General features: G+C 48.0%; 5 protein-coding genes across 5 annotated transcripts; all 5 read right to left on the reverse strand.

Annotated features, from left to right (window-relative positions):
• Positions 1-1,567: 1,567 nt before the first annotated feature.
• F9C07_2280024 (uncharacterized protein) lies at positions 1,568-7,586 on the reverse strand. Its single transcript, XM_071510413.1, has 5 exons — positions 7,415-7,586; positions 7,262-7,354; positions 7,135-7,205; positions 5,441-7,082; positions 1,568-5,363 (listed from the first exon to the last, which is right to left on the reverse strand). The coding sequence occupies exons 4-5, from the start codon at positions 5,663-5,665 to the stop codon at positions 2,502-2,504; spliced, it is 3,087 nt and encodes a 1,028-aa protein (XP_071366027.1). The 5' UTR covers positions 5,666-7,082; positions 7,135-7,205; positions 7,262-7,354; positions 7,415-7,586; the 3' UTR covers positions 1,568-2,501.
• Positions 6,367-7,290, reverse strand: F9C07_2228620 (putative hydrolase; the record flags this gene model as incomplete). Its single annotated transcript, XM_041287913.2, has 4 exons — positions 6,367-6,974; positions 7,035-7,082; positions 7,135-7,205; positions 7,262-7,290. 4 exons carry the CDS (start codon positions 7,288-7,290, stop codon positions 6,367-6,369), a joined length of 756 nt encoding a protein of 251 aa, XP_041140182.2.
• Positions 7,587-7,746: 160 nt separating the features above from the next.
• On the reverse strand, positions 7,747-9,647 carry F9C07_1141113 (pyridoxamine 5'-phosphate oxidase-domain-containing protein). The gene has a single exon (XM_041283884.2). The coding sequence runs from the start codon at positions 9,466-9,468 to the stop codon at positions 8,599-8,601; it is 870 nt and encodes a 289-aa protein (XP_041140181.1). The 5' UTR covers positions 9,469-9,647; the 3' UTR covers positions 7,747-8,598.
• Positions 9,648-10,097: 450 nt separating this feature from the next.
• Positions 10,098-12,848, reverse strand: F9C07_10986 (G1/S-specific cyclin Pcl5; the record flags this gene model as incomplete). Its single annotated transcript, XM_041283883.2, has 2 exons — positions 10,098-12,367; positions 12,425-12,848. The coding sequence occupies 2 exons, from the start codon at positions 12,846-12,848 to the stop codon at positions 10,662-10,664; spliced, it is 2,130 nt and encodes a 709-aa protein (XP_041140180.1). The 3' UTR covers positions 10,098-10,661.
• Positions 12,849-16,724: 3,876 nt separating this feature from the next.
• On the reverse strand, positions 16,725-17,091 carry F9C07_10987 (uncharacterized protein; the record flags this gene model as incomplete). Its single annotated transcript, XM_071507539.1, has 2 exons — positions 16,725-16,761; positions 16,943-17,091. The coding sequence occupies 2 exons, from the start codon at positions 17,089-17,091 to the stop codon at positions 16,725-16,727; spliced, it is 186 nt and encodes a 61-aa protein (XP_071366028.1).
• Between the last annotated feature and the right edge of the window lie 1,400 nt (positions 17,092-18,491).

Raw genomic sequence — 18,491 nt, forward strand, 5'->3', positions numbered from 1 at the left:
AGAGCTTCGGTGAGGTCTCCACTCGGAGGGGCCGTATCCAGCATGCCTGGTCCATGAGCGAAGGTCCCCGTCGCGGTGGGACTATCGGGTATATTCCCTGGTTGACTGCCGGGGATATCTGTCGGTGAGATTAATACTGGTTGTTTTATTGCGCAGCGGAGCGAAGCAAGCGTTATTGGAGTGTTGACACCTTGATCTATTTCGGTCGCCGACAGCTACTCACTACTACATACGACCAAATCGTTACTAGTTAAGTGTAACTGGGCAGCCTTATCAGTTTACTTGCGAGGGTTTGACTAATAGTATATTGATGAGAAGTCATAGCGACGATGAGAAAGTCTACGCGACTCTATTCGGACCCTCAGGGATTCATGAGTCCTTCGTCTCCAGTACACGTACACGCAACGTACAATGTGAATATGAAAACACCTATCTCAAACTACAAAAGAACAACTACACCCGGATAAGAAACGGATCAGACACCTGAACGAAATCCAGCTCTTACAAATTTTGTTGCTCTTGTTTGTGTGTTGTGGGACGGCGAAATCAGTCTGCCTGATTAGGCATCTCCGTTCGTGCAGAACGCCCCCCTATCAGTATCCACTCGGTCTGTACGGCATACCTGGATGCAAGACATTGTCTAGACAAGGCTGTCTACTTTCTGCACTAGGAAAGAATAATTGGAGGTAAGTTGGTTATACTTATGTCCTGGCCCTGTGAACTGGGAACACTATCATTTAAAAATCATTTAGGGACTGTCTCCAAGGATGGGATAGCATGACTACAATGCGCTTATTCCCAGCTACTTTCTGAAGACGGAACCTTGTCCTATTTGAATTGCCAGGGTAGATGTATAACGACTCCAGCCTCTTCACGAATACCAGGGAAACAAAGAATAAGTGTCAGTCCAATGACTGAAGATATTAGTTATCCCAGATACCGAGCTCTATGTGTATCAAAACCGTTGAACTTACAATAGCTTCATGACAGTACACGATCAGTTCTACAATTGGCAGAGTATACCAACATTTCCATCTCCAACTCGGAGGGTCGAACACTAACACAAGCACCACACCAGATCATTCATACCTGCTGATACTAACATCCTTATACTTCAACCAGACTAAACACTACCACCCCCTCATTCTTATGCGAAATATCAAGGATAACCTACAACTTGCCTAGATATACGACTCCTATCAGTCTCAACCGTAACGAGAACACAAACACCCATCACAGATAAACCACCTTCCCATTCCAGTCTCTCCCTTATCTACCACAGAGATCAGAACCAGCATTCTCACAAGAACAAGATACTCACTCAACCAAAAACCACAACAATAACCCCTTCCAACACCCCATATACTCCAACTACACAAAACACACAAAGAAACCAAGCAAAGCAACACCAACCCCCCAAATAAAACCAAACTAACCCACACCTTAATCACACCCCCACCACCAAAAACCACCAAGGTACAAAAAGAAACCAAGCAACAACAGCACCAATAACCATATCAGGCTAACCCCCTCCACAACCTAGACCCAAACCTAAACCCACACTGTTAAACCAAAACCAAAACCAAAACCAAAACCAAAATCAAACTAAACCCAAAAGCAAAAACAAAAGCAAAAGCCACGTAAAGAGCCAAACCCAAACACAAACTCAAAAACCCCGTAGCGCGAGTCCAGAATCCTTCGTCGTTTCACCATGGCCGGGCACTTGACTCGATTCGGGTATGCTCTGCGTTTCAATGAATGCATGAGGACTATAGAGGCTAGAGTAGTGGGGGGTTATGTCTTGGGGGTGCACTGAGACTAGGATGAGGAGTTTCTTGGGTTGTGATTTGAAGAAGGTGGTGTGTTTGGTTTAGTTTGGGTTTAGTTTCGGGAGGTGGTTACCTCTTTACTAGCCGAGATTTTTGTTTCTTCTTTCTTGAGAAGAAATGTAGGATGGATGCTGGTTGTTATTGGGTTTGGTGTTTGGAGATTGGAGTTTGGGTATTGATTGGGGTTTGGAGGTGGTTCTTCTTTCTTGGTTTGAGATTTGGGTAGTAAGTAGTAAGTACTAATTAGAAGTATGTATATCGGAATTATATGGGGTTTGGGAGTGATTGGGTGCGGCGGTAGTAGAAACATGTATACTTTAGCTGGAGGTTTACTTACTACTCCGTATACCTCGCTTGTGTGATCAGATGGAATAATATGTGATCTATTGGCTTTTTGTATATTTTGATTGAGGTTTCTTTTATATTCTTTACTTGTGACTGTTTTACATTCTGTGAGGGATCCTTGGTAGAGGTTGTTTCATGGTAGACTTGATACTCTGCACTCTGCGTGGGATGCATTTCAATCAATCCTTTGGTAGAAGAGAAAAATACATAAATAAACTCTTATTATAATACCCATATATATAACCTACTCCAATCCAAATAATACCCCTCACCCTTTACTATAGCACTCCCAACTACAGCATTAACTCACCAACGGATAAACGCTTATTAGATCTCCTTCAAACCAGGCAACGTCTGAGAAGACGGATACGGAGACCGATTGACACCGCCATCCACGCGCAGAACGACTTTCACGCTAATAGCCCTGGCTTCTCTGATGCAGCACGCTAGACACGTCCGTCCAACTCTGCCAATAAGAGCATGATATCCAAGTGAAGCGCACCACGCTCGGGCGAAGGTTTCCCTGTCGTGGCCGCCACGCGCGTCGACGATGAGCACTTCGTGCTTCTTGTGATGGTTGCTGTGGTTGCTGTGGTTGTTGTGGTGACTGCCCTCAAGGAAAGCGTCGTCAGGGACACAGTGCTCGGGGAGGGAGTCTAGCGATATGTGTTTATATTTGTACCCGCTGTGGAGAGGGTGGCCTGGGAGACGGTGGTGATGTCGGGGGCTTGAACTGCTGGACGGCGTTGATGTGCCACTCCCAGTGGGGCATGCGCAGTGATATGATATGAAGTTGCCCGGTGGGCGGCATTCGTGAGATGTGATGAACCGGACGTTGTACCTCAGTTGGAAGGAGACTTTCCAGGGTGAGTCAGTTCCTGAGGCGATCGAAAAGGTCATAAGGGCTCTGTCGACGATGGGATGCGGCGTGTTTTCCAATGACTGCCCGTCCTTTCCAGAGAATGTCAATGTCTCGAAGACTACGTTCTTCGGTTCTTTCTCCAACGGGGAGTCCAACGGTAAGGAGAATGCGCCGCTGACTCGCTCACCACGCCCAAGTGGTGTTGATTCATACGCTAATTTATTCCCCTGACGGATGCGCGGCTTTCCAGGCATTGACAGAGGCGGTTGAACAGAAACCTCGAACCATGAATTGTCCAGCGGCTGAACTGTCCAGGCATCTTTAGGCACAACCGCGCTCCTTATCCAGCCCAAGCACTCTTTCGTATCTTCCAGACTGGCCAGGACTCGACCGACAACACACTCTTTGCTCCACCAAGTCATTCCATTGTACGCAAATCCACCGTAGAGGTTTGCAATGGGCCCTAGTTTCGCGAGAGCATCTGAGTCATTCTCCAATATCGTAGCCATGAGGAGGTGGCTGATCTGCTCTCCGGGGAAAACAAAACCGGACAGCCAGCTGCGGGTAATCCAACCACCAAGCTGCACAGAAGCCTTCTGATCTTGAGAGCAGTGGAGGGCTATCCACCGGCGGGATGGGCTTCTGGTATGCATTTCCTCTTTACTAAGAGGCGCACCAGCTTCGGCTGGCAGCATATTGTGTACTGGTTTATTATACGCATTAGTGACTGCTTCACTCATTTGACCCGACCCAATCGCAGACTCCAGGCCCGCTCTGAGTCCATCAAGTCCTGGCCAGCCAATCTCTTGACCAAACACAAGTAACCCTTGGAGCTGTTGGTCGAGGTATGTTGGGACCAGACTGCAGTTCCAGGCTGACTCAGTGGACTCGGCGGCTGAGCCAGACAACGATCTGTGGAGCAAATTTTCGAAGAAAGAGCGTGAATTCTTCTCGTGATTCTTTTCGCCTCTCGAGTTTCCCGTGTGTTCTACGGGGTCGAAGCCAGGATGGTCAGGCTCGTCGGCCCTGTAGCTAATGTCAAACGTATCCATAAAGCGTCGTACCACCACCAAGTCCCAGTCTACCTTTCCGCTCCGTAGCTTCTCGAAATCATCTATGTCTTGAACGGTGATCTGCAATTCCTTGGAATTATCCAGAATCCCCACCCGGACAGTGGCATCGAGACGGAGAAGCAGTTCCGCGGCGAGGAGCATCTGGATAAGGAGCCACCTGCGCTCGAGCGTTGGATGCATCCAGGGTTTTGAGCACGTAGAAGGGTCCAAGAGATCACCGTCCGGATGAGGACCGGCTTCCCACAGCAGCTGTCCTGCATATAAACGCCACTCGGGAAGACTAAAATCCACCCACGCGTTCCTTGCGGCGAGGGTCATGGTCAAAGCCTTAATTTGAGATTTGAGGCTATGAGCCAGGCTGGAGTCCGCGAGCAGAGGTTTGGATGGAGGGTAGAGGAATTTAGTGAATAGGCCACTGTATAAGTCTCGGGTAGATTCGGTATCAAGGATTGTGGTTGCTTTCTTTCCGTGTAATAGTTCACGACGAAGGTTTGTTAACGTCCGCAGGCGTTCCACTAAGCACTGTAGATTAATGTCCCGTACGCCGATCTTTTTCCAGGCAGATGGGCCATCGCAGAGCAACTGTTTCCGGTCATATGGAGCGCCCCCAGACAGTGCATAAACGTCATGATAATGCTCCATCAGTTCATATACCTCCGAGGCCGGAATCGAGGAAAGCTGTATGTAATTCAATTTCCCCTTTGGCTCTTCAGGGTAGCGCACAGCATCCGCAACCGGGAGCTCTAGGAAATGACGAAACCCAACCGCTCCTGGGTCCTTTCCATTCATTGACAGCATGTTTGGTACTTCAAAAATTCCGATGTCGAAAGTCGCTCTTTTAGCGCCTCCGGTTTTCTTCCAACTATTAAGATGTATCGGCTCATCTTTGGAGATTACCCACCTGTCTGGAACAGGTAGATGAGCATGCAACGTACATAGAGTATACGACGGATGAGGCAGTGGTTTTCGGTCCCACAAATTTTGAATAGTAGGATCGTGGTCATCGAAGGGGAAGATCACCTGTGGGTAATGATGGTCATACTTGCCCCTTTCAAGGAGGAAGAATGGGGCTCCTGAGAAAAGAGTCTCGATTTCTTTTTTGCTGAGCGCATATTCAGATGACGGCGTAGCATTATGAACACCCTCTTGGTTGTGTCCCTTCGCAGACGGTTCATGCGCATGCGGGGAGCTCTGGGAACCCGTATGACTTTTGGCAGCTGTTGCCGTTGATTGCTTAGATTGGTTTGCATGAGTCTGTTTCTACGGTCAGATCCACTCCAAATTCTAAATGAGACTATCTGGGTGGAATATAATCGAGAAGGAAAGCTTACACTACCATGGTCCCTCTCCACTGTCGGCATCTCCGATTCTGAATCATCTCGATGTCTCCGGAACAGATCTTGGAACACATTCCTGTCATGAGTGCCACGAGTCTGACTCGGCGCATTCGGAACAGATGCCCTTCTTCTCAATCTCAAATTCGGATTCCTAGGCACGCCATCGTCCTCTGCTGGCGCACCAGAGACAGAATGCCGACGGCCAAAAAAGAAAGACATCGTCTTTCGCTTCGAGTTGTATTGAAGTAACGTGTTTTGTATGCCTATACCTAGTTTATAGCTGAGAAAAGAATTTCTGGCTGTTCGGCATGCCGAGGTAAGCCGGCTATAAGTTGGTGCCCAAAGACAAGCGATCCGCAGCGTAGGAACTGATTGTCAAGCGATATCCTCATTTACACGGCGAAGAATCAACTCTTGTGACGGCGCTTATTATATATACAAGACTTATATTGCTAATGCAGGGACAAGGTCTAGAACAAAGGAAGAAGTTGAGTTGGAAGTGACGGGCAGTGATAATCGATGACGTCGGGCAAACCACGGGCCGGCCGAAGTTACCTGATTCAGTAGGAACCTCAGGGACGGTTTTATCTACATGGCATGACAAGTAATGGGGCAATTAGACATCTGACGCCCGATTTATGCGCTAATCGGGCCGAATGGCATTAATATTCGGAGTACGTGATTACACAATGTACCTTAATCAAAAGGCATTGTGACATGGTCTAGTATAACGTGGTTGATGCCCACTAATGTCAACCAACTCATCAGTCTAAAATACGTACGCCCACGTTCATATAAAATGGTAAATCATAAATATGTGCAATTTTTTCCTTCGAAGACAATAAACTAAAAGGACATCAAGGCATCAGTCATTAGATTATTCCGAAGTCCTCCAGAGTTATTTAGTCCAATATCTTCGCTTAAGCGTGCTTGTGAAGGAATTCCAAAACAGTCTTGTATCCCCTCTCGTACTCTTTGCGGACTTCAGCGTCCTCGAGGTTCGAACGGGCTGCCATCCAGCCGTGGATCTGAGTGGAGAAAGTCTCAACGTAGTTCTCCTTCTTCAGGTTGGAGCCGAAGTCCTGGACATCCTTCGGGTTCTCATCCTTGGACGCGAGCACGGCCATGGGGATTGAGACCGACTTCGCATCTTCTGGGGCAAGCATAGCGGGGTGGCACTGCACGGCGGCCTTGAAGATCTTGTTGTCCTTGCCCGAGGCCAGGGCGGTGATCTTTCCACCCCAGCAGTAGCCCAGGATCGACCAGGACCCGAACTCGCCGTTGGGGGCGAGCTTGTTGGCTTCGGAGACAACATCTGGGATCTTAGAGAGGGTGCTTGGGGGCGCGGCCTTGGTCTGGAAGAAATTGCCGAGTTTCTGCTTGTGGTCATCGTTCTGGGGAGGGAACCAGGTAATGTCGGCGGGCTCGCCTTCGAAAAAGTCGGGCATGAAGACCCGGTACTTTTGCTCATTGGCAGTGGCGAGAATGTCGGCTCCCTGGATGGTCTGGTCGAAGAAACCGAAGATGTCTATTGACTTTTCTTAGCTATGTGGGTGCGGGGTGTCGATGGCGAGTAGTTTTTACGCACCGTAGATGACTAGGATAGCCTTGGAGGCATTTTCCGGACCAGTGACGTCTAAGAGCTGTCAATAAAAGCAGTAAACTAAGCCATCTAAACTGAAACATACATGTCTTCAAGCCATTGATGGTCTTGTATTCACCCTTGGCCTGGTAGCCCTTGGGGACAATGGGAGGGATACTGCAAACTATTAGTATAGTTCGATACTGTCAATCTTGAAAGGTAAAAATACTCACGAGCAACAGGCTTTGCTAACACCAGACATGGCGGCAGAAGAGCAATGAATTGGTCGAAATGATGATGGTGGGGTTTTCAACGACGAGAAGGACCTTCGCAAGGGAGATGTTAGAAGCTGCTTGTAAAACATATTTAGTGAGGAAACAACGCACAAGAAACCAAGACAGGACAATTGGCGACTACCAGACGTGTAAAGTCAGTGGAAGTTGCTGAGTATGGTAAGGGAATGATTTTCGAGGGATGAAAGCAGGAAGGCCGGTGTTTTTTTGACAGAAGGTATCCGAGGTATCGCTTTGACCCCACCTGGACAACCGACGTCATCGCCGCAACATCTCGGCAGCGTCCACGGTTACCTTCTACATAGCTGATATCAACCCACTTTTCAATAGTCACATATATTTTAGGATGTAGATGTTCAGAATAATGTTCTATATATTACCATATTCAACGTTATCCGTGAAGACAGACTTCAAGTCGTGAATACTACTTCAGCACTGGATGAACGAATATCCGCTATATGTGGGGTCTCGATACACTTACCCATGAGCACTTTCTGCTGAAGAACTTCAACTACGCAGGTTTCAGGATCAAATATTAGAACCGATTATCAACTGTAATACATTTCAGCTCAGAATCCCAATTCCTTGAGTCACAGGTTTATATACTAGATGCCATAACAATAACACTTTTTGCTAGCATTCAAAAAGATTATCACTAGCCACCACTGTACCATATTAACACAAGAGATAGCGGGCTTACGATATACTAGCCAGGGTATTTCTCGAGACTTCTCAAGCTGATACATATTGTCCGGCTAAATTTGAATCAAGAAATCTAATTCTTCAATCTTCTGATTGCTCCCGACAGGTTGGTATCCTCTTTCGGATAAGAGGTTCTGTAATTTAACATTAGTGGATCTCGTTCTTTCTGCTTTCTTATAGGGAGCATGTCTGAATAATGTGTCTGAGAGCAGCTAGTCTAGACGACAAAATTGTTAGTTAGGGCAGTAGGCATTCTGAGTTAGTACTATAAATCCTCTGTACTGCGGAGGGTACGCATCTATCATAAACCCTTCATATTAGACCCCTACAATAGCTTCAGATATAAGTCTTGATATAATGATATAACAGTCCTATTCAGGCTACCGCCAAGATACTGTACCTAACGGACAGACAAATAAAAAAGTATAAACCATATGCTCATGTCCGTTCATGCAACGTAATCTCATGCCCCCAACATCATAACAATTCTCACTCATAAGTATATCATCGATAGTAGCATAAGCCACCGATAGTAGCATAAGCACCAGTAGCTCGCAACCCACTCATCAATACCATTAATACCCCTTCTCCCCAGGAAGCCTCACATCCTCCCATCCGCGTCCATCCCCAATACCCGGCAAACTCTCCTCCCTCCGAATACCCTTCCACTCAGTCACATTCATCCACCCAATGCGCTGGAACCCGCCGAAGCCACCAATCCAATAAACCTGAGTGACAACCATGCGGACCCAGTGGCTCCTATGCGGGGAGCCCGGCCGCTCCGGCAGCCACACCCGGGCATCGGGGTGAGCTTTAAGATAGCAGGACCGAAGAGCCGCCTCCGTGTCCTCCGGGACAGGGGACGGGAAGGACTCGACGTACCCGAAGAGAGTAACGCGGGGGAGACCGGCAGGGCTGAGCGGGAAGCCGGGCCAGAGCGGCTCGGTCTCGTTCAAGTGGTCCCACCAGTCGAGGGTGATGCTGATGTTAGAGCCTTCAGCGGTGTTGCGGAAGGTTGTTTCGACTTCGAGGGCGAGGAAAGTCGGGTCGCCGTTGCCGCCGTTGCCGCTTGAAGGGGGCAGGGCCTCGTCGCAGTCTGAGATGTATTCTTTCTGGCTGATGGACAGGCCGGCCACGGCGGCTGGGACGTGGACGTCCTTGGGTGTGTGAGAGAAGATGGTGGAGGCTACGCCTGTGGTTGAGAGAGCGAGGAGTCGGCGGGCCATCAGGGTGGAAGTGAACCATGACGGTGCGGCTTCTGCCTCGGGGTCTTTCTCGAAGGTGTCGGCATTGTTCTCGGGGGTCGAGGGAAAGTTATAGGTATCGCCTAGGACTGTCTGGTCGGGGGAGGCATTTTCGGCAGCTGAGAGGGGGACCGCTACAGCCTGGACGAAGAGCAGAGCTAGTGTGGAGACGAGGGCGAGACCTCGGTCAAGACCCTTCATGATGAGCCTTCGCTTTGGATGTAGATGGGTAAGACCTGTAAAGTAGAGATTTAAAGCAAAGATAGAGCTTGTAGGAAAGGGATGTGTTATGGAGGAAGCTACGCCAAGAATTGTCCCCTCACATTGGACTCCGGATGGTCTGATGATGAGGGTGACTGTGAGGGGAACTGCAACAACGCCGGATCTGATCTTATCTGATTACGCTAGGACGTATATAGCTAAGCGTACTGTGCACCTGACTAGCGCAACATCCGATTCCATCCGGAGGTTCCGGCACACTCCGGCATTGATGCCTGCCTCAGGCTGCCTAGGATGACAATGACTCACCGGTAGTTTGCAGCGCCACTCGATCGTCGGATGCTCACCGAAACACAGAGAACTGGAATAGCCAGTTCGGTGACTCATGACCTCTATCACGAGACCATGTCAGATAGGTGCCTCATGAGAACACTAGAGGCGACTACCAGCTGGTTCCATGGCTTGGTTGTCTCCTTGCGTAAAGGCCTTACGATGGAATCCACCGATGATGGCCTCAGGCAAAGAGGCATTAAGATCAAAGCCCAAATATCCCTCGATCAACCAGTCACAGACACAATGGAAGAACCCCTACTTTGACCAGAAAACTCCTTCAGAAAATAAAATATGCATTGTAGAACACTAAATCCGCCGCTACACCGTCGACCGAGATGACAAACAACCAAGAGAACAAAGCACACAAAGAAGAAACCCTGCCATTGCCGCACACTCCAGTTCATGATAGTAGTAGTAATAGTAATAAATATCCACGATATGGAACAAAGTAAATGATAAAAGATAGTGATAGAACCTCCCCGTCATAGATCATACACAAGTGGACTGCGGGTTACAGGACCACTGCACCAGACAGAGGTGGACGCAGACTCCGTCGCAGAATTCCAACCAAATCCAACCAACACCAGGGTATATACAAGACGGGAGATGTTTCCCGACGAAAGAAGATATGAGATAAAGTTCACACAAAACTTTTCCCACCGGATGTCTGCGGTTCCGCCCTCTGTAGGCGTTGAGGCTAAATCAAGATCACTCGGTCGACGAGTTCAGGATATTATGCAATAAACAATAACTTTTCCTTTCTACAGAAAAAAGAAAAGAAAAGAACAGAACAGAAGGCGAACCTGTCCACTGCATAAAAGTTCCGTCCAGCGAACGAATCTCTAACCTAAGTAATCCGCGCGCACGCTTGGATTCAGTGCAATCTTTCTCGCTTCACTACCGCAGCACGCACGCTTCATGCCTGCCGGTCCAGAAAGTGGAACGTTGTAATTAAGAGCGTGCAGTTGGGCAGCCGTGAGAGATTGAGTGCGCTGAGGCCCAGCGTTCATGAACAGACCTTTCATGTTTCCATCGGGCAACACAGTGCCCTCAGTAATGGTATTGGACTGCATCAGATGACGGACGTGGTTTTGCAACGCGAAATCGTCAGATCCGGCGCGACCGCGTTTCCGACACTGGCGCTGATTTCCGCTCTGTTGATTCGTCTGGGGAGCACGAGGAGCGGAACCAGACAACGCACAAAGGCTCTGGGCAGCCTCATGAGCGGATGTCATATCAACAGGAATTCCCAGTGAAAATTTAGACAGCTCCGAAACATGTCCAGTAGACCCAGTAAAGCTTTCGGGGGATTGATAAATGTCGTTGTAAGAACTCTCATCGATGGGGGAAGCAATGGCCACAGCCTTCCGGCTCTCCTTCATCGAATTGTTAGTACATCTAAGGGTAGCCTGAATGGCCAGCCGAGGCAAGACAGGGCCCGATGTAGTCGACGACATCGAAGAGGACCGAGACGAGTTAGCAGACAGAGTCGAGACATCCGAAACCATCGAATCTGGCGAAGACGCAGAAGAGGTCGAGCGAGCCAGAGAAGACCGGCGTACCATAGTGGGGTAGCTATCAAACGAGCCTGTCTTCGGGCAAAACGAAAGTGACGGGCGCTGGTCGAGCGTCGACCGCGCCATGCACATGTTTTGCGCCTGGGACATGGCAGCGCAGAAATAGCGCCGGTGAGATGAGAAGGAGCCAGCACTCGCGGCAGGAGTGGAGGCCATGCTCGACTGGGGCGTCAGCTGCGGAGTAGGCAGCGTAGGAAGCCGTGGCAACGACGGAAGGGATACATTGAAGCTGTCAGCTCGGGAGGCTTGCTCAAGAGTTGGGGGAATCCGCTTGAGAACAGGTGCCTCCGACGGGAGGGTGGAGGGCTCGCTCGCGAAAGAAGGGAGGAAAGAGCCTCTCATGGAGGTACCACGAGGAGACGGAGAGCCTGCCATTGATCCGGAATCGGAACCCTCCATGCTTGTGGGAGTCATCGGCTCAAAGTCGATCTCTTCCAACTCAGGAGTAAGTCTTGGAATAACTGTCCGCCAAGTCTGGCCTTCGCCGGGTATGATACCAGCACCAGGAGTATACTTCAACACAATATCAGTCCACCGCTGGAAAGTGGCTTCGGGAATGTGAAGTTTCCAATCCACTGCTTGCAGAAACATCAACTCGTTCTGGTTGATCTCCAATGTATTCAGACCGGAGATTTTGCTCCAAGCGCGGGCGGAGTAATTTCGGTCCTGGAGGTATTTGGAGGCGAGAATCAGGGCGGCAAGGAACATGCGTCGACCACACTGCATAGCCCGGCAGACGGGCTTACTCCGAGTCTGGTCATGGACCAGATCGTGACTGGGCACGTGCGGCTTAATCTTAATCAGATAGTACAAAGCCACTTGCAACGTGCTATAACTGGTCCGCGACCGGCGGAGCGTCTCCTGGATGAAGGTGCGAAGGGGCAAAACACCTTTGCAGCCTGTAGTTGAATCACTTCGGAGTGCTACGGCGGACAAGGGCCAGATGGTCTCGACGATCTGCGACGCGGTGTCTTGATGTAAATCTTCAGCTATGGGATCGTACCCGACAAATATTCAACCGCACTTACCGACGAGGTTGTCGACGAAGTTCACTTTCCGCTCCGACTGACGCAGCAGACAGGGCGGAGGCCGCGCGCAGGACACGCCGTTGGACTGGATACCGCTGTTTGTACGCCGCGGATGCTTACGCAATTCCGGAGGAACGGCGACATCCGCAGCCTTCACCGCGTTGCCCCTCAAGGGCGCACGCGAAGGGCCCAGTCCCCTTCCTGCTGTTTGGTACTCACCGTCATTTTCCCAGATGACATCAACCGGGTTCGTCGAGGCGGAAGAGATGGATCCGTGGGAGGAGACTCCATCAAGAGAGAACACCGACGACGAAGAGGAAGATGCGGAGGAGGAAATGGACGATGCGTAAGGGTGCGCATACGACGCTCTGTATGAAACACTAGGGTTTGGATCTTTCAAACCCAAAACGTCAATCCCTGTCATATTCCGGGGAGCTATCCAGTTGAATGACCTGATTTACTTCAAAACAGCAAGTAACTCAAATGACCAATCAGGTGGACGGCAAACTTGTGTGGATACGGCAAGGTGCGCTCGTTTAAAAACCGTGAGAAAATCAAATATACCGTTGTGCAATAACCGTTAACGAGACGCTGTAAGACAAGAACCGTCTTTTATTCACAGGCGACGGCAGGCCTTGGAAAGAAAAATCGCCAGGGTGTATGGGTATCAAAAAAGGGCGGGTAGATCGGAGGTTAAAAGGTCATTCAACTATCGTTGGATGTCAAGGTAGGTCAGGTAGAGGGTGAGAACGTATATCGAGGTTTAGGGTAGGACGTATGGAGGTGGAAATAATCGAAGGGAGGCGCAAACAAGAAGTATTGTACCGATCACCGGTTGTAGATTCCAGGGCAGATCAACCAAAGTAACGTACGACAAAAGACACGTAGAAAGCGTATCGGGTCCACGCGACTTCCAGGACGACAGGTGCTGTATGAGTCAATCGATCTAGATGAGAGTAACAGACTTGTCGGACTTTCGGAGATCAAAGGCGGAGGATTCTGCAACACTGGTGACCGGAACAAAGTATTTCGAAACAACAAGGTACATCTTGATACTGTGGGGAGTATGTAGGTATAAAAAAGAGCCGCTACGACGGCGGACTGTTAGCAAGCAGGCAGATCCACTTATGTAGACTGATGCTTGTCCAGGCAGTCAGCTGGCTGTCAAGAGGCTCTTAAGAGGCGATCGACTATAGTCTGATGGCGAACAAGTACAGTCAGCAACTATGAAGTCCCCAGTTTTTCATATGCTTATGACTCTTCAAGTGTCAGGGAACCGCAGGTGCGCTGCCTATTCTTCGGAGGGCGGAGCGGTAGACTAGGTAAATGACTAACTGGGGGGGCGACCCAGTCAGAAAACCAGAAGTGGAAGGGAAGAGCAGGCAAAGGGGATGGCGAAATTTCAAGATCAGGAAGAAATTCGGCCAGTGGCACCAGGGAAAAGGGAATGATATGAAAGGAACGTGACTAACAGGAGATTCTCCAGAGGGAATGGGGGTTACTCACCGTGACCTGTGGCAAGAGTGGCGGAAACTGAGGAACAGAGCGGACCGCAGGGACCACGTTTTTCTGCCAAAAAGAACAAGCTTGAGAAAAATAGAAATCAACTGATGAGCGGAGAGGAAGATGTGACAAGAAAAAGAAAAACAAGAAAAATCGATTAATAGTCACAAAAATAAATCATATGGGATGAGAGATAAGGGGGGAGATATGACTCTTCAGAAAAGAAAAAAAAAAGAGGTTGTCTGTCCCTTCTTCAGAAAGGATGACTGGTAGAGGGAAAGGAAAAGTAGAGGGAGGGAGAGAAGGAAGAGACGGAGAGAGTCAGTCAGTCAGCCCTGTTGGCGGTACGTAGTGTTCTGAGTCGTACAGTACGGCGACGGGCGGTACTTAGAGGTTCAGGGCGCAGCGACGATGATCGGGAACGGATGATACAGTATGACTCTTTCACTCTTCACCCGAGATAGGGATTTCTGGGCCCGAATTGGGCATTTCATTGCAAAGATCCGCTTTTTTTCTTTTTTTACTTTCTTATTACATTTTTCTTTCTCATCAAAAGACAAATCATCATCTGGGGCTTGATCATCTGGTTCATTCAATATTTGATAGCCATTATTCATCGAATCGATCACCTCCGGTTTTTGATGTTACTCGGTCACCATGCAATACGGTCACTTTCTGTAGTAAAGGGCCGCTCTCGCTCAGTTACATGCAGCATGATATTACTCTTAATAATAACCTAGACTTTGATATATACCTTGACATAACATTGAAAAAGAATCCAAAGACGATAATATCGTAATTTTAATCGCCCCCGATCGGTATTATCGTAGTGGATACCTAAATCCTATCTCTCCAGAAAAAGTAGCTTTCCATATATCAATAGTATGGAGATAGAGCATCGAACTGGTACCCTCATATCAAAACCGAATGACTCGACCGGCAATCCATCGCGATATCGGCAGTTTGAAGAACCTTAGTAAGTACAGCTGTCAACCATGCTGTCGAACATGATAGTTGCAGACAAGACTAATAAGAATACATCCATGCATTCCCAACGGTAATATTACATCTAATAACAATAGAGTCATAATCAGGTGCGAATCAACAATGGGCGACCAGATATCCACGACGTAAGAACTATTCGACATGAATCAGGATGAGATCCTTTTCCCCAGTGCAACAGACTGCAACATTGTCCCCAGCCGCCGAAGAAGTTTGGTCCGGAGCCAGTGATGTTTCCTCTGCCGCGCTCGTCAACGGCCCAAAGGGTGGTGGTCAGCCAACCACCGCTTCTGGAGTTGGCCATTTGCCAGTCCGCGCCACCGGAGGATTAGAAGTTTTTTTTTTACACTTTACTAAGTTCGGGACAGCCCAAACAGCAAGGCAGTGTAAGGCCGTGGCTGTACCTACAGAATTCTACCAAATTTAGGTCCCCAAGCAAATATTTGAATTATGACTCTCATGACAGGTCCTGGTGCCTGGTTACCGCCTATTTTCATTTACCGACCTTCGTGTCTACCGTATACTAGTAGACTACTAGTTATACAATTCAATAGAAATGCAGATAGGCAACTAAGGTAATCACCGGAGACGGTAGTGCAAGAAGAATCACTCAGCCAACTGTCCCTGTGGAACCCACCATTCCCGAAACGGCGGTAGTTCCCAGGCGCCAGGCAACAGGTTACAGAATGAATGAGAAAAAAATAAAAGACCACCTAAAGGTTCTCGGCACATGGCAAGTTCTCAATCATAAGGTACATATCCATGTCTTCGATGCATCTTCCTTACACAAGGTCACCTGTAACCTTACCCCTATTAACTTTGGATCGGCTAATCGTCTCATTAATTTATGAAAGTCCAGCCGAGCAAAGATTTCGGTTTCGCCCCCCTTTTTGCCTCAGTTAATGATCTGGGGTACTGAAGTTTAGGTAGAATCGACTAGGCAGCATACTGGACGGGGAATGTACCAGGTACTTACTGTACCTGGCCACCATCAGTCCAGATCTCCTGATGTCCGAGTAATGCAATAACCATCCTTTCAGCTTTTCTAAACCACCACCACCCTCCTTCCAACTAACTTCACCAATCGAATAATACTATCACAAAACTATGGCTGTGTCAAACACTCCCCTTTCTTTCCCCTAGAGACACACCTCCATACGTAACCATCGATCCAAAAGATCTAAATATACCCCAAACACCATCCAAGCCTCGATGCAAATCCATACCTACATACCTCCAAGGAGTATAACAAGAACATAACAGAACATAACCCAAACATAAAAAGTCTAATAATAGTTTAGCTCGAACGCCCGAAAAGGAAGGTTGACAAGAAAAAAGAGAAAGGCTGAGTAACCACTTACGTCGTTCACTACCTAATCCATGACACCACTTACCCACTTTCAACAGTAAATCGAGTCATGGTCTAGTCCACTTCGGGTAGAAGTTTGTTTTCCGAGGTCGAGGAAGAAAAAGGAGGGGTGTGGATGCTGTCCCGCCAATGAGACTTGGGGTATTGTTACCGGGGGGGATTTAGGGTGGGGGGTGAGAATTCGATAGCCCCGCATCTTTTGGTCATGAAATACACTGTGTATGGAGGGATGACTTTGAACAGTGGGTGGTCTGGTTGAGGTTGGGAGGTGAGATTTGTTTGATCCAGTGGTTAGGTGTGCTTGTTCTTTACTAAGTATTATACTGTGCTTAGGTGAGTAGGGTTACAATCTCAGTAAGTCGTGTATATATGCACCCTCTCACACACATCTACCATATCAACTCCACCATGTAAAACAAAACCCATCTATCTCTCCACACAAGCAATATCAAAATCAAAAGAGCTACAGTAGTACACAATAAGCAAAGAATATCCACTCCGCGATCAACACGAGTCCAACAGAAGTACTAGTGCAACAAGCTAAACCACACCCTCCCCAACCTTAGTCGAACCCTAGAACTCAAAGCGAAACCATCCACGGCCAACCAGAACCGATGCAATTCCCATCCCCAAGAAAATCTCACCATGCCATCATTTGCGGGGTCGGAATCATAGTTCCATAGCAAAAGCTGGGAGATGAAAAGTACTGGTTCTTGTGTTCATGTCCGGCCAACAGAATCTCTTCCGTGTCTAGAACCGATGGTGTAAGCTTGACACTCGCCCCTTTGGGCATCTTGCAGAAGGATGATGTATGCTAATGCATGCATGCTGCTTGATGGATTCACTAAGGTATGATGTCGGGTTGGTGTGGTTTTGCCTTTAGTGATTGGTAGTGGATGGTGGTGTTTTATGGAGCTTTGGGATATAATCTAGGGCAGTAATCGGTTAGGGATGTATGTACATGGTTATAAACTAATGTACTTCTAATGCTTTATATCTCCATTTGTCCAGCATGGGATTAAATATGCTTCAGATCTATCACTACACGCTATATCCTCGCTACAGAAGCCCTTACGATCGGTCCAAACTTGCTCAATAAATGCAAGCACCTCGTCGAGAAGTCCCTGTGACCTCTCGACTGCCGCCAGCTGCCCTCCCTCATAGATGTCATGCACGTAACACACCTTTTCATGCTCCTTCCAGAACACAGGATTCCCGGTTGTCAATCAATCAATCAAGATTCCATCGTCTACCTATATAGGTGCCTCGCCGGTGCGACAGAATATATGCTAACTACACGTAACAAGCCCGCAAATCCCATATAATATAGATATATTTAACGAACCAGCGTATAACTAAGTCATAGAACTATGTATAACAAAAACACCTACCCCATGTATAAATAGTAGAATTTTCTATGCTATCCTCGCGTATACCCCATCTCCTCTACTCATTATATATTTCGATAGTGAAGTAGAGTGTCATGAGTTGTGAATATAACTTCTCGGAAGAACATCATATCAGCTCTATGTAACTAGCTGTTAATACCATAGGAAGAATAAATCGTGTTGGATGAAGTATACCAAGGTGGACTGGGGGATGGATGCTCTCTTCATGGAACAGAGGGCGGCTTCGCATGTGGATAGCCTATGTTTATATTAAGTTGAATATATAGTTTGTCTGGGTTTCTAGAGTAAATATCATACGTTTTCTAGATATTATATCGATAAATATCCAGATCTTACATAGAATATTATAAAATAAGAGAATCTGCGCTTGACTATGAAAGCGAGGCCACCGATGGTTCATTGGAAAGGAACAAGACATTAGCGTACTTGAATGGCCTGTCGACCTTCGGGTATGGAGGTTTAGCATCGACCATCAGGAACAGTGCCTGAAACCAGCGTAGCTCCAGGGGGATGTCTTTCAGGAAATGCGGTTCGTAAGTTGATGTGGAAATCTTGCTTTCTTGGTTTTGGTTTGGATGATCTGGAGTCATTTGTCAGTGCGGAAGGTGAGCGGGATTAATTGTCAGGCCATTAGCACTATCGATTGAACCTGGCGATTTATAATAATCTTTATTTGGTTATCTTTGGTATCAACGTTTCGGAGGGTGGTTTCAGTGAATATGACTCTGTCAGAGAAGAGTATCTCAAGACGGACTCTTACCCAGATTGATATCAACTTAGTTCG

This window comes from Aspergillus flavus, chromosome 1 (assembly GCF_009017415.1).
Source record: "Aspergillus flavus chromosome 1, complete sequence".
Taxonomy (NCBI): Eukaryota; Fungi; Ascomycota; class Eurotiomycetes; order Eurotiales; family Aspergillaceae; genus Aspergillus; species Aspergillus flavus.

Coding starts and splice junctions, on each gene's coding strand:
- F9C07_2280024 (XM_071510413.1), bottom strand. CDS start 5,665: ATGTCTTTCTTTTTTGGCCGTCGGCATTCTGTCTCTGGTGCGCCAGCA. Junction 5,364..5,440: donor TGGAGAGGGACCATGGTAGT/GTAAGCTTTCCT, acceptor CCGTAGAAACAG/ACTCATGCAAACCAATCTAA.
- F9C07_1141113 (XM_041283884.2), bottom strand. CDS start 9,468: ATGAAGGGTCTTGACCGAGGTCTCGCCCTCGTCTCCACACTAGCTCTG.